At 40.3% G+C, this 12,739-nt stretch overlaps 1 protein-coding gene across 4 annotated transcripts in view; it reads left to right on the top strand.

Moving 5' to 3' along the window:
- The window catches only part of EML6 (EMAP like 6), a 194,780-nt gene that overhangs the window by 123,573 nt on the left and 58,468 nt on the right, over positions 1–12,739 (top strand). For all 4 annotated transcript variants that reach the window (XM_089528905.1, XM_089528907.1, XM_089528904.1 and 1 more), the window contains exons 17-24: positions 364–464; positions 1,300–1,502; positions 3,936–4,047; positions 6,085–6,212; positions 6,794–6,935; positions 7,225–7,377; positions 9,583–9,714; positions 12,202–12,290. In XM_089528905.1, coding sequence (XP_089385031.1) covers positions 364–464; positions 1,300–1,502; positions 3,936–4,047; positions 6,085–6,212; positions 6,794–6,935; positions 7,225–7,377; positions 9,583–9,714; positions 12,202–12,290 — 1,060 coding nt within the window. The remainder of the gene's footprint in view (positions 1–363; positions 465–1,299; positions 1,503–3,935; positions 4,048–6,084; positions 6,213–6,793; positions 6,936–7,224; positions 7,378–9,582; positions 9,715–12,201; positions 12,291–12,739) is intronic.

Below are 12,739 nucleotides of genomic sequence, written 5' to 3'. Positions count from 1 at the left end.
TTGCCTTTTAAAAGCTTTTGCCATGTAGGACTCTATGATGAAAAGAAAAGATCCATGCATCCCACACAGGCACAGCTAACTACATACAGAAGTATGTTTCCTACCCCTGTTCAGCAACAGTGGTGAGGGGAGTGTGGCCCGCAGTGGGTGACACCCCAGAAGAGGCGTGATACCTTTTCAATCAGGAAACCTCCATTCCTTACATTTTACTATATTTTTAATTCCTAAAATTAATCACAACTAGTATTTCTTTTCAGATGTTCTTTAATGTGTTTACTCATGCACACCTCACAATTTTACAAAATTTCCAATATAAGGATAGGCAGACAACTTACATTCGCTTTACTTTTTAATATATTGCAGGGGTCATAAAGACAAGATATTTGTAGTGAAATGCAATCCTCATCATGCTGATAAGCTTGTGACAGTTGGCATGAAGCACATCAAATTTTGGCATCAAACAGGTACTATGTCATATGAAGAATTTAAGTCCCTTTGCTATTTTTTGTCTCCTGTTCTGAACGTTTCTGTCATGCACCTGCTCATAGTCATATCAAACATATGAAATGTGAGGAGTATTCCTCTCACCACTGCTGCCACCACTGCCATCATCATCATCATCATCATCATCATCATCATCATCATGTGCCATCGTCCCAGCACAGAGTTTGCCAGAGTTTGTTATTAGAAAGCCAGAGGGACATGGCACTTTGCAATAAATAAGTGGGTTTTGGGTTGCAGTTTGGGCACTCACCCTCGAAAAGGTTCACCATCACTGCTGGGCGCACTTTTCGTTCAGGAATCTAAGAGCAGTTAATTTTTAAAAAACTATTGTTTATTTATTGCTACCCATATGCATGGCACTTTACACAAGTGGCTTACAATTGTTAATTTGACAGTTCCTGCCCTCAGACTTACAATTTATGGTTATGCTGATTTAGAGATGCTGGGAATTACAGTTTGACATCTGGAAGACTACAAGCCCCGAACCCTGGTCAAGACAGTGACCTAAGTCTTCTAAAGTAGTCTTTAGAGGATATTATGCCTATTAATCTCTAATATTCAGCTTTAAAAGCCTGAAACATTCTCCTCCACATGGGAAGTGGACATTAATTCTTGGAAGAATGTGCCTGTATTAGAATAGTCACTGCTGTGTTTGTAAGTTGTATCTTATTCTATGTATCTGTGTAAATATCACCACAGAATAAATGTGGTTAGAAACATTCATTTAGGCTGTTGATAAGATAAATAGAAATATTGTATCAATTGTTAATCATGCCTATTGCTTTGTCATTACAGGTGGTGGTTTTACCTCCAAACGTGGCATCTTTGGAAATATTGGGAAACAGGAAACCATGATGAGTGTTTCCTATGGACGAATAGAGGACCTGGTTTTCTCTGGATCTGCAACAGGAGATATTTATATCTGGAAAGATATTTTGTTGCTCAAAACAGTGAAAGCTCATGATGGACCTGTATTTGCTATGCATGCCTTAGATAAGGTATATATCTCTGCTGTCATCACCAAATTATTAATTGTTAATTTGACTTTGGGATTTCAAAACCATATCTGTCCATATTCCATTTCACAGCCCACTGCATATACACTCACAGTTTTACTTTGGTAATAATAATAATAATAATGAAATTTATTCATATCCCGCCTCTCTACAAAATGCAATCAAGCCGGCTTACAAGATTAAAATATACAGTCCAAACCCTCAACCCACCCACCCCTCTTAAAATACAATTAAACAATCTGGAATTAAAAACATAAAGCAAACTTAAGAACAATACAGTAAATACCCTTAAGGTCCACACACAAGCATGCTAAGCTGCACCTGAGATAGAAAAGAAGGGCATGCATTATATACCATTCTTCTTCAACTTTTTTGCCAAAGAGTTATATCTAAGTAACTGTGCTAATTTGAGAATGACTGTTTACTTTAAAGAACACTGTATATAACCATCTGATGCCTAACCTATAGACAAAACTTCTATCATATTTGCTGGCTTGATGAAATTTTCCCAGCACATGTGCTTTGCAGAAGCGACTCAGCCACTTTGACAAACTGTATTAGAATATATGAGCTTATGGCTCAGGGCTCCCATTTTGTTCAGATTCTGGCCTATCTGGATGGCTCCTTGATTCACCAGGATGACCTACTAATCTTTTCTGGTGTGGCTTTCCGTTGGGTGATAGGGAACAGGGTATTATACCATGTAATTTTCACAGTGTCAGCATGTTCTTCTGGAGGAAAATTCCTTGGACCAAGACATACAATTTAAAAGAAAGACAGGTTGGGTCTCCCTTATCTGAAATGCTTGGAACCAGAAATGTTTTTGATTTCAGTATATTTGCATATACATAAGGAGAAAACATGGAGATGGACTTCAAATCTGAACATGAAATTCATTTTCATTTTGTATACACCTTGTATACACCAGCATGGCATGGTGATTTGGATGATGAACTATGACTCTGGAGGCCAGGGTTCGAATGCCAGTTCAGTCATGAAACCTGCTGGGTGACCTTGGTCAAGTCGCATAGTCTCAGCCTCAGAGGAAGGCAATGGCAAACTTTCTCTGAACAAATCTTGCCAAGAAAACCCTATGATGAGTTCTCTTTAAGGTCACTATAATTCAAAAATGACTTGAAGGCACACAATCACAACAGCAACAATAAAATACGCCTTATACATATAGCCTGAAGGTAATTTTATACACAATATTTTTAATAATTTTGTTCTTGAAACAAAGTTTGTGTACACTGAACAATCAGAAAGCGAAGGTATCACTATCTCAGCCACCCATGCAGATAGTTGTGGATTTTGGAATATTTTGGATTTTGCAATTCTGGATAAGGGAGAATCAACCTGTGCAAGCATTTTCCTGGGTGATGATAGTGATAATAAAGGAAGATCACATTCCAGAGGTTAAATTCAGTCAAGGAAGTCATGGTTCTGAATCTGCAATACCTGAACAGGTACCTGAACAATGTTTACTGTGTAGCACAAGGTTACAGTGTGGATTTAAAAAGCCACACTTGGCTAAATTCTCCCTAATGTTACTAATGTTATTAGTTTGACCTTAAAACAATTCTCGACAGATTTTCTTCCTGCCCCTGGTTGCTTATTGTTTTATTTCCAAATTATAATCATTTACTAGACTTGCTCATTTAAACCCTGGGTCACTACATTTTGCTGTCTTAGCATTAATGGTCATAAATCTAATTGAAGTCAGGAATTGCAATAACATTTCACAGTACATGAACATTTTGTTACTCTAAGGTCTAGCCTCCCTCCGCACCCCCTCTTTTTGATACCAGTTTGATATCAAAAGGGATGTTTTAGGCATGTAGCCAAAAGGGCACCTCGCCATGCCATATAAGGACCATATATGGAGATCCTGCTGGCTCAGCATGAGAGAGGCTCAAGAGCACAGCCAACTATAGAACTCTTAAGATTGGAATCTGCATAATCTCTTCATTGATAGGAGTGATGGTGGGTGATAAACCCTGGACTTACACATGGACAGAAAATAAAAATACTTCCCTCTGGAGAAGAAACTCCATTGTCCAGAGACATTTGCACTTACTGTCCAGCCATTTTCAGACTTCCAGTTGTATTCTTCTCTCTGGGAGCTTCACCTTAATCCCAAAACTGCCCCAGGATACTCCTTTTGCTATTATAAGTAAAACTACATTTGGGCCTTACATTCTGGAGTTCTGTTTCTCAGGACTGATATACACACACTTGATCCCTGCTTTCAGGTGTCACAAACCCTCTCAGCAACTTCACCTGAGCTAATAAAATTCCACTATTAAATGTTGGTTGTGGGTGCCCTCTTGGGACTCTGGCATTTTGGATAACACTTTATTACCAACCCCTACACATTCAAACATTAAATCGATGTATAAATCTGTTTTTGTGCAGGGCTTTGTGACAGGTGGAAAGGATGGTGTGGTGGCACTTTGGGATGACACATTTGAGAGGTGCCTGAAGACATATGCCATTAAAAGAGCAACGTTGTCACCTAGCTCAAAAGGTATAGCTTCTCTGTCATCTGGAAGAAACAAGTGAGGAGGGATTACTTCCTTCTAACAGACCGACTTCTCTTTTCATGCTATCTTTGTCTTTGTTTTGTGATGAAACATCTAATATTATATGTTTATATAGAATGTTTTAGAATCTGCAATATGTTGAATAGCACTGGGCCCTTGACAGAACCCTGTGGCATCCCACTGGTCACTTCCCTCCAAGATGAAGAGGTCATTGCTGAGCCCCCTTTGGGTTCAGCTGGTCAACCAATTACTAATCCACCTAACAGTTGCATTGCCTAGCCCACATTTCATTAGCTTGTTTGCAAGAATATTGCAGTACAAGCATTATTATCTCCAGCCCAGAGTGGTTGAGAACTCCAGATTCAGACCACCTTCTCAGCTGCAAAGATCTTGGGACAGCTGTTGTCTTATCTATATTGCAGGGCAGAATGCAAATATAACACTGCATTGTTCTTGCTGGTCAGTGACTTGGAGGACAAAATTGGGGGCATACTTATCAAATTTGCAGATGACACCAAACTAGGGAGAGTAGCTAATACCCCAGAGGACAGGATCAAAATTCAAGGTGACCTGAATAGACTAGAAAGCCAAAGCTAACAAAATGAAATTCAACGGGGAGAAATGTAAGGTACTGCACTTAGGGTAGAAAAATGAAATGCACAGATATAGGATGGGCGACACCTGGCTGAATGAAACTACATGTGAAAAGGATCTGGGAGTCCAAGTAGACCACAAGTTGAACATGAGTGAACAGTGCGATGCGGCAGCTAAAAAGGCCAATGCAATTTTAGGGTGCATCAATAAAAGTACAGTGGGGCCTCCGCATACGCGGACTTTTTATAAGCGGCTTTGAGCGTACGCACTCAAGCCGCTGGGCGCGCGCGGAGCAAAAAGGGCAGCGCATCCCATTCAGTTGAATGGGCGCGTGTGCACGCCCGTTGCACCGCGCGCACCTCCACGCCGCCGTGCACGAGCCCCATTGTTTACAATAGGGCTTGAGCATAGGCGGAAATCGCCATACGCGGCGGGATCCGGAACGGATCCCCCGCGTATGGCGAGGTTCCACTGTATAGTGTGTAGATCAAGGAAAGTAATATTGCCACTCTATTCTGCTTTGGTCAGGCCCGACCTGGAATATTGTGTCCAGTTCTGGACACCACAATTCAAAAAGGATGTGGAGAAACTGGAGCGTGCCCAAAGGAGGGCGACTAAAATGGTGAAGGGTCTGGAAACCATGCCCTATGAGGAACGACTCAGGGAGCTGGGGATGTTTAGCCTAGAGAAGAGAAGGTTAAGAGGCAATATGATAGCCCTGTTTAAATATTTGAAGGGATGTCATATTGAGGAGGGAGCAAGCTTGTTTTCTGCTGCTCTGGAGACTAGGACCCGGAACAATGGATGCAAGCTACAGCAAAAGAGATTCCACCTCAACATTAGGAGGAACTTCCTGATAGTAAAACTGTGTAACACATTCCTTCCTTGGAGTGTAGTGGAGTCTCCTTCATTGGAGGTCTTTAAACAGAGGCTGGATGGCCATCTGTCAGGGATGCATGGCAGGGGGTTGGATTGGATGGCCCTTGTGGTCTCTTCCAACTCTATGATTCTATGATTCTAAATAAAGAGGAAGGGGAAGAGAAGAAGTAGTAGTAGCAGGAGTTACTATCTGTAAATTTGTGCTCTGTTATAGCATATGGAAGGCTTATTTATTTTATTTATAGGTTGCTTTGTTTGACTCATATCCCATCTTTTTACTAAACCAGGGACCTAAAATGGCTTACAACAAGATTAAAGCAGATACAATTCAAAAGATATTTTAAAGAGTATCTGTAAAAAAAATACAAATATTAACAGACAAAATTTTGATATGATGAAATAGCATTAAATAAATTATAATATTAAAACAGTTTTGCATGCAAAATTAATTTTAAAACACATTATTAAAAAAGTAGCTTATCTTAGGTTTTAAAATCAAGAAATTCCAATGAAGGGATGTGTTTGTTTTCTTCCCATTAAACGTCTAGGGTTGCTTTTGGAAGACAATCCATCCATCCGTGCCATCACTTTAGGACATGGGCATATTCTGGTGGGAACAAAAAATGGTGAAATTCTGGAAATTGATAAAAGTGGTCCTATGACTCTACTTGTGCAGGTATACTTTATTTTGTCCTATGAAAATGTGAAATAGCCATAAGAAAGAAATCCAGGACACCTGGTATTTCTATATATGCTGATATATATGTACTCTTTGGTTTGCTGATTAATTTCCATGCATCCTTTTTTGCTTTATAACACTCACATTCTTCTACTTAAAGTGCTTAATGTTTTGAAATTCATCACATCCTTTTGTTTCCAAAGCTTCAAAATTATAATGTAAAAAGTCCCATCTTAATTGGAAGTGCTGTTTGTATTTTTCGAGTATAGGAAGCTTCTGGAATACAACCAGGCTGGCAGAGCATTTCACTGCTAATTTTTTGCATTCCTGTTAATTATAGCTGCTGAATGGAAATCAGGGGGCAGAAATGTACCAAATGGTTGTGAGATTCTGAAATTGAAAGGAACATTATTTCCTTAGTACAAACGGGAATAGAGGTGAATAAATAAGAATAGTGGAGATCCCATAACTTGGTAGAAAGCAGCACAGGGGAAAAATGATCTTTAGATATTAATCCTAGATTAGAATTGCAACAGAGTTGTCCAATATTTTTTTTTCTTTTACAAACCTATAAACAGGGTCATATGGAAGGGGAAGTCTGGGGTCTGGCAGCTCATCCCCTCTTGCCCATCTGTGCGACAGTGAGTGATGATAAAACTCTGCGGATCTGGGAGCTTTCCTCCCAGCATCGTATGCTGGCTGTGAGAAAACTTAAGAAAGGTACTCTTCATTTGTGTGTGTGTTAATATAGTTTGATTACGCTGTATGTGTTACACTTTACATCCTATCTGCATAATTTGTAACCAGTTTAGCCATGCAAGTCAATCCACCAGGAATTTGGTACAGCAAACATGGAGCCAGTCATGTAAATACTTCTGTAAAGCCCTCTTATAGCTTTTTCACAATGTGATAATGAATTTTAAGACATTTACTTGAGATAACCTTTAGTCTGGGTGAACTGCCACCTCTACAGGCATCATAAACATACTCTTTCTGAATATCTTTGTAGGTGGAAGATGCTGTGCCTTCTCCCCTGATGGGAAAGCCTTGGCTGTCGGTTTGAATGATGGGAGTTTTCTCGTGGTGAATGCTGATACTGTGGAAGATATGCTCTCTTTCCATCACAGAAAGGAAATGATCTCAGACATCAAATTTTCACGAGGTACAGAAGAAATAGCCAGTTTTTATTTAAACATTTTTTTTTAATTTTAAAGCATTGAATGCTAATGTGTAGATCAAGGTGGGCAGCTATGGAAGGCTCATTGCCCCCCCCCCCAGGAAATCTTGGAGGGCCTCACCCTCTCATGGCACCAGCCCCCACAAAAAGAATTATCATTTTTTTGCCCCCAAATGTCCTCAAACAGCCTTTAGGGGACATTCTCAATATGTCTTTGGTCTTTCTGGACCCATAGAGGGCATTTTAGGTCATTTTGAGGGGGGAGAATGTTTTTTTGCAAAATTTGGCAAAAAACCTTTTTTGCCTCAAAATGGCAAAGAAATCCAGAACACCTGGTATCCCAAATTATTTTGACTCCTAGGAGGGGGTCATGGGGGCTCCAAACAAGGTGTAAATGCCCTCCACACTCCTAGAGAACATTATAGAACACATTTGAGTCCTGGGGAGTCCCAAGGACCACACAAATGACGCTTGGGCCACATGTGGCTCACAGGCCGCACTCTGTAATAATAATAATAATAATAATAATAATAATAATTTTATTTATATACCGCCTTTCCGGAGATCAAGGCGGTTAACAGCATATTAAAACACAACAATATAACATCAAACAACCATAAAAACCATCATAAAATTAACTCATATCATACATCTACATTGCTACAGTCTAAAAAATCTCAAGCTAGCGACAAATGCTGCTGAGAGGGGAGGGGGGAGTACTTCAGGGGTTAGGGGTAAGCCTGCTGGAACAGGTATGTATTTAACCCGTTTTTGAATTGGTCCAGCGAGGTGGCCGAGCGGAGCTCGCCGGGAAGGGAGTTCCAGAGCTTGGGGGCCGAGGTAGAAAAGGCCCTCTGAGTGGTGGTAGTATAGCTAGCTTCTGGAACCCTTAACAATTGCTTCCCAGCTGACCCATCCCTGGTACTTTTCCCATCCCTGGTATTGGTTTCAGTCAAGCATTCTTTAAAATATTTATGTGAATATTTAGAAAGGTTTTTTTCTTTATTTATTTCAGTGTATTTTTAAAATGCTTCTTTTAAAAGTCATACTTCCATGATAAAAATACAGAATAATTGCATATAGCAACAGGAACAGCTTCTTCAAGAGGGGGAAAGCAACACTCTTGAGGAACCATTAAGTTTAGCGAAATACTGGAAAAAAGAGCTTTAAAATCCTTTTGTTTTACATCCCACTTGCTACTTCATTAAATGGGTTACAAGCCATCTACGTCCCATTTCTCAGACATCAACCCCTTCTCAAAAAATCCACCCAATTTTCCCTTCCAATCTCCAATGCTTCCTCCTGTTTGTCTTTCTTTCTTTCTTTCTTTCTTTCTTTCTTTCTTTCTTTCTTTTTTTCTTTTTTTCTTTCTTTCTTTTTTTTGTTAACGATGTTATTATTTAAATGAGATACAATCAAAACAAACAAACAAATTACATTATAAAATACATACATACATACATACATACATACACCATCATTTAAACTCTTCACTTCTTGTTCCTACACTTTCTTTTCCTATTTTTTCCTTCCTTTTTCTTCTCCTTCATCTTCATCCTCTTTTCCTTCCCTCCTTCCTTTCTTCCTCCTTCCTTCTTTCTTCTCCTGTTTTCTTATATAATCCTTTCCAGTTCCTTCTATCTTCCACCTTTTTTCTGTTGCTTTTAGAGCTGGTGCCATCTAATTATCTCCTTGCAGTCATGTTTCCTTCTAATAAATGCACACACATAGGAGATTATCACACGGGAAGCTTAGTGTCCTCTTCCCATCATTAAATCGGCATTAAATCTTCCAAATAATGCAATCAGGGTTCACACCCCATTGCACTTCCCCTATCCTTCTCCTGTGTTTAAAGCAAAATGGAGCCGACCCCATGCACTTGTCCCATCAGTAAAGCATAATGGAGCTGTTATTTGGTAATAGCGGAAATATATCAAGGAAACATAGCAGCCACTGTTAGTGGCAGATGAATCTTCCAGACCACAGGCTCTGTGGCAACAGATGAAGAAATGTGGGATGGACACATTCCCAGTTTGACTGGACAATACAATGGTATTGTGCCTGATGCTTTTCTATCATTTCAAAACCCAAGAGCTCCATTAATTTAATCATATGCATTTACAAAAGAAAAAAAGGAAACAATGTCCTGTTGTGATTATCTATATTTCTGTGAATATCTTTTTTTTATAGATTCAGGAAAATATCTGGCTGTAGCTTCCCATGACAATTTTGTAGATATTTACAATGTGCTTACCAGCAAAAGAGTTGGCATTTGCAAAGGAGCATCCAGTTATATCACACACATTGACTGGGATTCAAGAGGTAAACTTTAAACCCAATCCTGTTCTTTTTCTGGTCAAAGAGAAAAATGAATGACTTTCTGCTTATAAAATAATGTTTTTGTCTATATGCAAAAATTAAACAATAGATTAATCTGCAAAATCTACAAAAACTTGTGTGATTAATCCATTAAGTTTTCTTCAAACAAGTTGCAGACACCATAAACACATTTTTTGGGGTTTGAGCAATGTATATCAAGCTAAAGCTAGTGCTTTGAAAACAAAGATATATGTTATCTATGTAAGTACATGTGATGACGCCAGAGTTGTACCAGAGCATCTTCTGCTATATCTCATTGCCAAATGTTTACAATATGCTTAAGGTGTAATATTTTGTGCAGTATTGGAATAAGCCCCACTGAATACATGGGGCTTGCTTCTGAGAAAACCTGTATAGTTTTGTCCTATTAATGCCATTGTACCATGACACAGTTTTGGTATCTGAAAACTAATAATTTTATAAAAATCATTGTTTATCTGTTTTGGTACACTGACTTGGAATTCATCTCAAGCATAGTCTGATTATGATGACAATTAACAGAATACCTGCATGTGAAAATGGAACATTTATATGATTACTGTGCATAGTCATTCCTTAGTGTAAATGAGAAACACAACACAATCAAGCGATGTCAGTCTGTGGGGACAAGCAGATGGGCTCACCTGGGTCGGTCCTCTGGTTGGAGTGGGGAAGGGTGGGTGTTTACACACCTGTCCCTTCGCTGACTTTTAATTTGTTGCTAGCTACTAGCGTGCGCTCCTTACCTTATGCTGTCGCTCATACTCATAAGCCCCCCCATCTCTGCTTCTGATGGAGAAATGGGGAACGTTCCTGCACTAATGTCATCACATGTGGCAACAGGGCTTCTGAATACAAGCAATGGCACAGCAAAGTAAGGAGTGTGGGGGCTGTCTAAACAGCCAGGGTTTGTGCCTGAGTTTCCAGGAAACTGTGTGGCAAACCAGGGGTCAAATTACCCTGGAGTAACAGTAGTTTAGCCCAGGATCAGCCCTATCCTGCCCCCAGGGTTTTGACTTGCATCATCTGAACAGGACAATGTGAGGACAGGGGGAACATGGGCATTTTGGCCTGTGTGGACAGCTGCTGTGACTTACAGTCATGCATATGGATGCCAATATAAGTTTTATGTGCAGAGAGAAAAAATTATTGATATGATATAATAGAATTCATACTGTGAAGTCAAAAGCTTTCACGGCTGGCATCCATAATTTTTTGTGGGGTTTTCGGGCTATGTGGCCATGTTCTAGAAGAATTTCTTCCTGATGTTTTGTCAGCATCTGTGGCTGTCATCTTCAGAGAATGCATTCTCTGTAGATGGCAGCCACAGATGCTGGCGAAACATCAGGAAGAAACTATTCTAGAATATGGCCACATAGCCCGAAAACCCCACAAAAAACTAAGAATTCAAACTATTTCTCATATCCCTGTATAAAACTGAATTGTCAGGAGGTCATGTCAACAACGCAAATGCAAGCTCAGCCATCAGCCCTACCTCTCCCTTTGTGCATCAGATCTGTTGTTTACCTGTTTAAAAATGTTAGTCTTGAAAGTGCCACTTGAGCTATCATCCTTTTCTTGAATCGTTTGCTCCTTATTAAAAGTTTAATATAAAACTAATGTGAGGATGTTTCTTGGTGGCCTCACAGAAAGGCAGACCATGCTCCTCAATTCTGATTCTTTAAGCTTTACTCCAGAGAAAACATGCATTTTGCTGGAATGTACTAAAGGTGCTCCACTACTATGGAAACGGTTATATCTGATTGTAGGCTGTTTGGGATCCAGACTTTTTCTTCTTCTCAGAGATAAAGATCGCATTTATCTTTGTGATTGTTCAAAAGAGGAAGAATTTGCCCAAGTGGCATTGCTGGAGGGTGTGGACCACACTAGATGACTCCCCAGAAGAGGAGTAACACCTGGTCAGGCCCCCCACCTCAGTGCTGTTGCCTCTTTCTCCTCATGAGAACAGTATCATGAGAAGAATGACACAGTGGCACCAAGGGAGCCGAGTGTCCCCCAGCTTGGTACTGTCGCCTCAGTGTGCTGCAAGGGAGCAGCCCATCCTCCTCCATGTTGTGGACCACTCTACACTTAAGTAGAACAACAAGTGGCAGGGAGGGGGCTGGACATGCTCCCTCCCTGCCGCGTGCTGCTCTACATGTGAGTAGAGTGAGTAGAACAGCATGTGGCAGGGAGGGAGCATGCCCAGCCCCGCCTCCCTGCCATGTGCTGTTCTACTCATGTGTAGAGCAGTGTGCGGCAGAGAGGTAGGTGGCGCCCATTTGGGCCATCCCTGGAGGTCCCATCCACAGGCCCCGCCCCGCACACTGGATGACACTCTGGGTGATGACGCTGACACTGATTCACCCATCTTTTTCCTGACATTTCCCAATTTAATACCAAGATAATCTGTTGAGTTTGATTGTAATACAATCTTTCTTTATAATCAAGGGAAGCTATTGCAAGTCAATTCTGGTGCCAAAGAACAGTTATTTTTTGAAGCACCAAGAGGAAAGAGGCATATAATAAGACCCACTGAGGTAGGAAAGAAACAAATTGAGCTTTTAAATTGTATATACTATTATTACTTTACTCTGTGCTAGAAGGAGAGTTGTCTAATGTTCAGACTGGTATACTGAGTTCTCTCTCAGACTTTGTGAAAGCATAATATATTTCAACCTGTTTCCCTGGGCTGTTGTGTACTAGTATCTCCTCACACTAACCTTGTACTGAGAACAGTGGAAGCATAACACTGACTCCCTTTTGTGAATGTAGGGCCATACTCCATTCAAGGTGCTATCTAAAAGACCGCCTCCTCCCATACAAATCAGCCAGAAGTTTGAGATTTTCAGAGGAGACCTGGTTGTATGTCCCAACACCTCAAGAAAACAGGTTGGCATGTACACATAGCAGGTCTTTCCCTGCAGCAGCACTCCAGCTGTTAAACTCCCTGCCCAAGGAAGTTAGGCTCCATCTCTTTTAAGCTTCC

Source organism: Sceloporus occidentalis, unplaced genomic scaffold (assembly GCF_023333645.1).
Source record: "Sceloporus occidentalis isolate IW3139 unplaced genomic scaffold, rSceOcc1.0.p SCAF_6, whole genome shotgun sequence".
Taxonomy (NCBI): domain Eukaryota; kingdom Metazoa; phylum Chordata; class Lepidosauria; order Squamata; family Phrynosomatidae; genus Sceloporus; species Sceloporus occidentalis.
The sequence above is the reverse complement of the archived record's forward strand: the minus strand, read 5'-3'. Positions and strand labels throughout refer to the sequence as shown.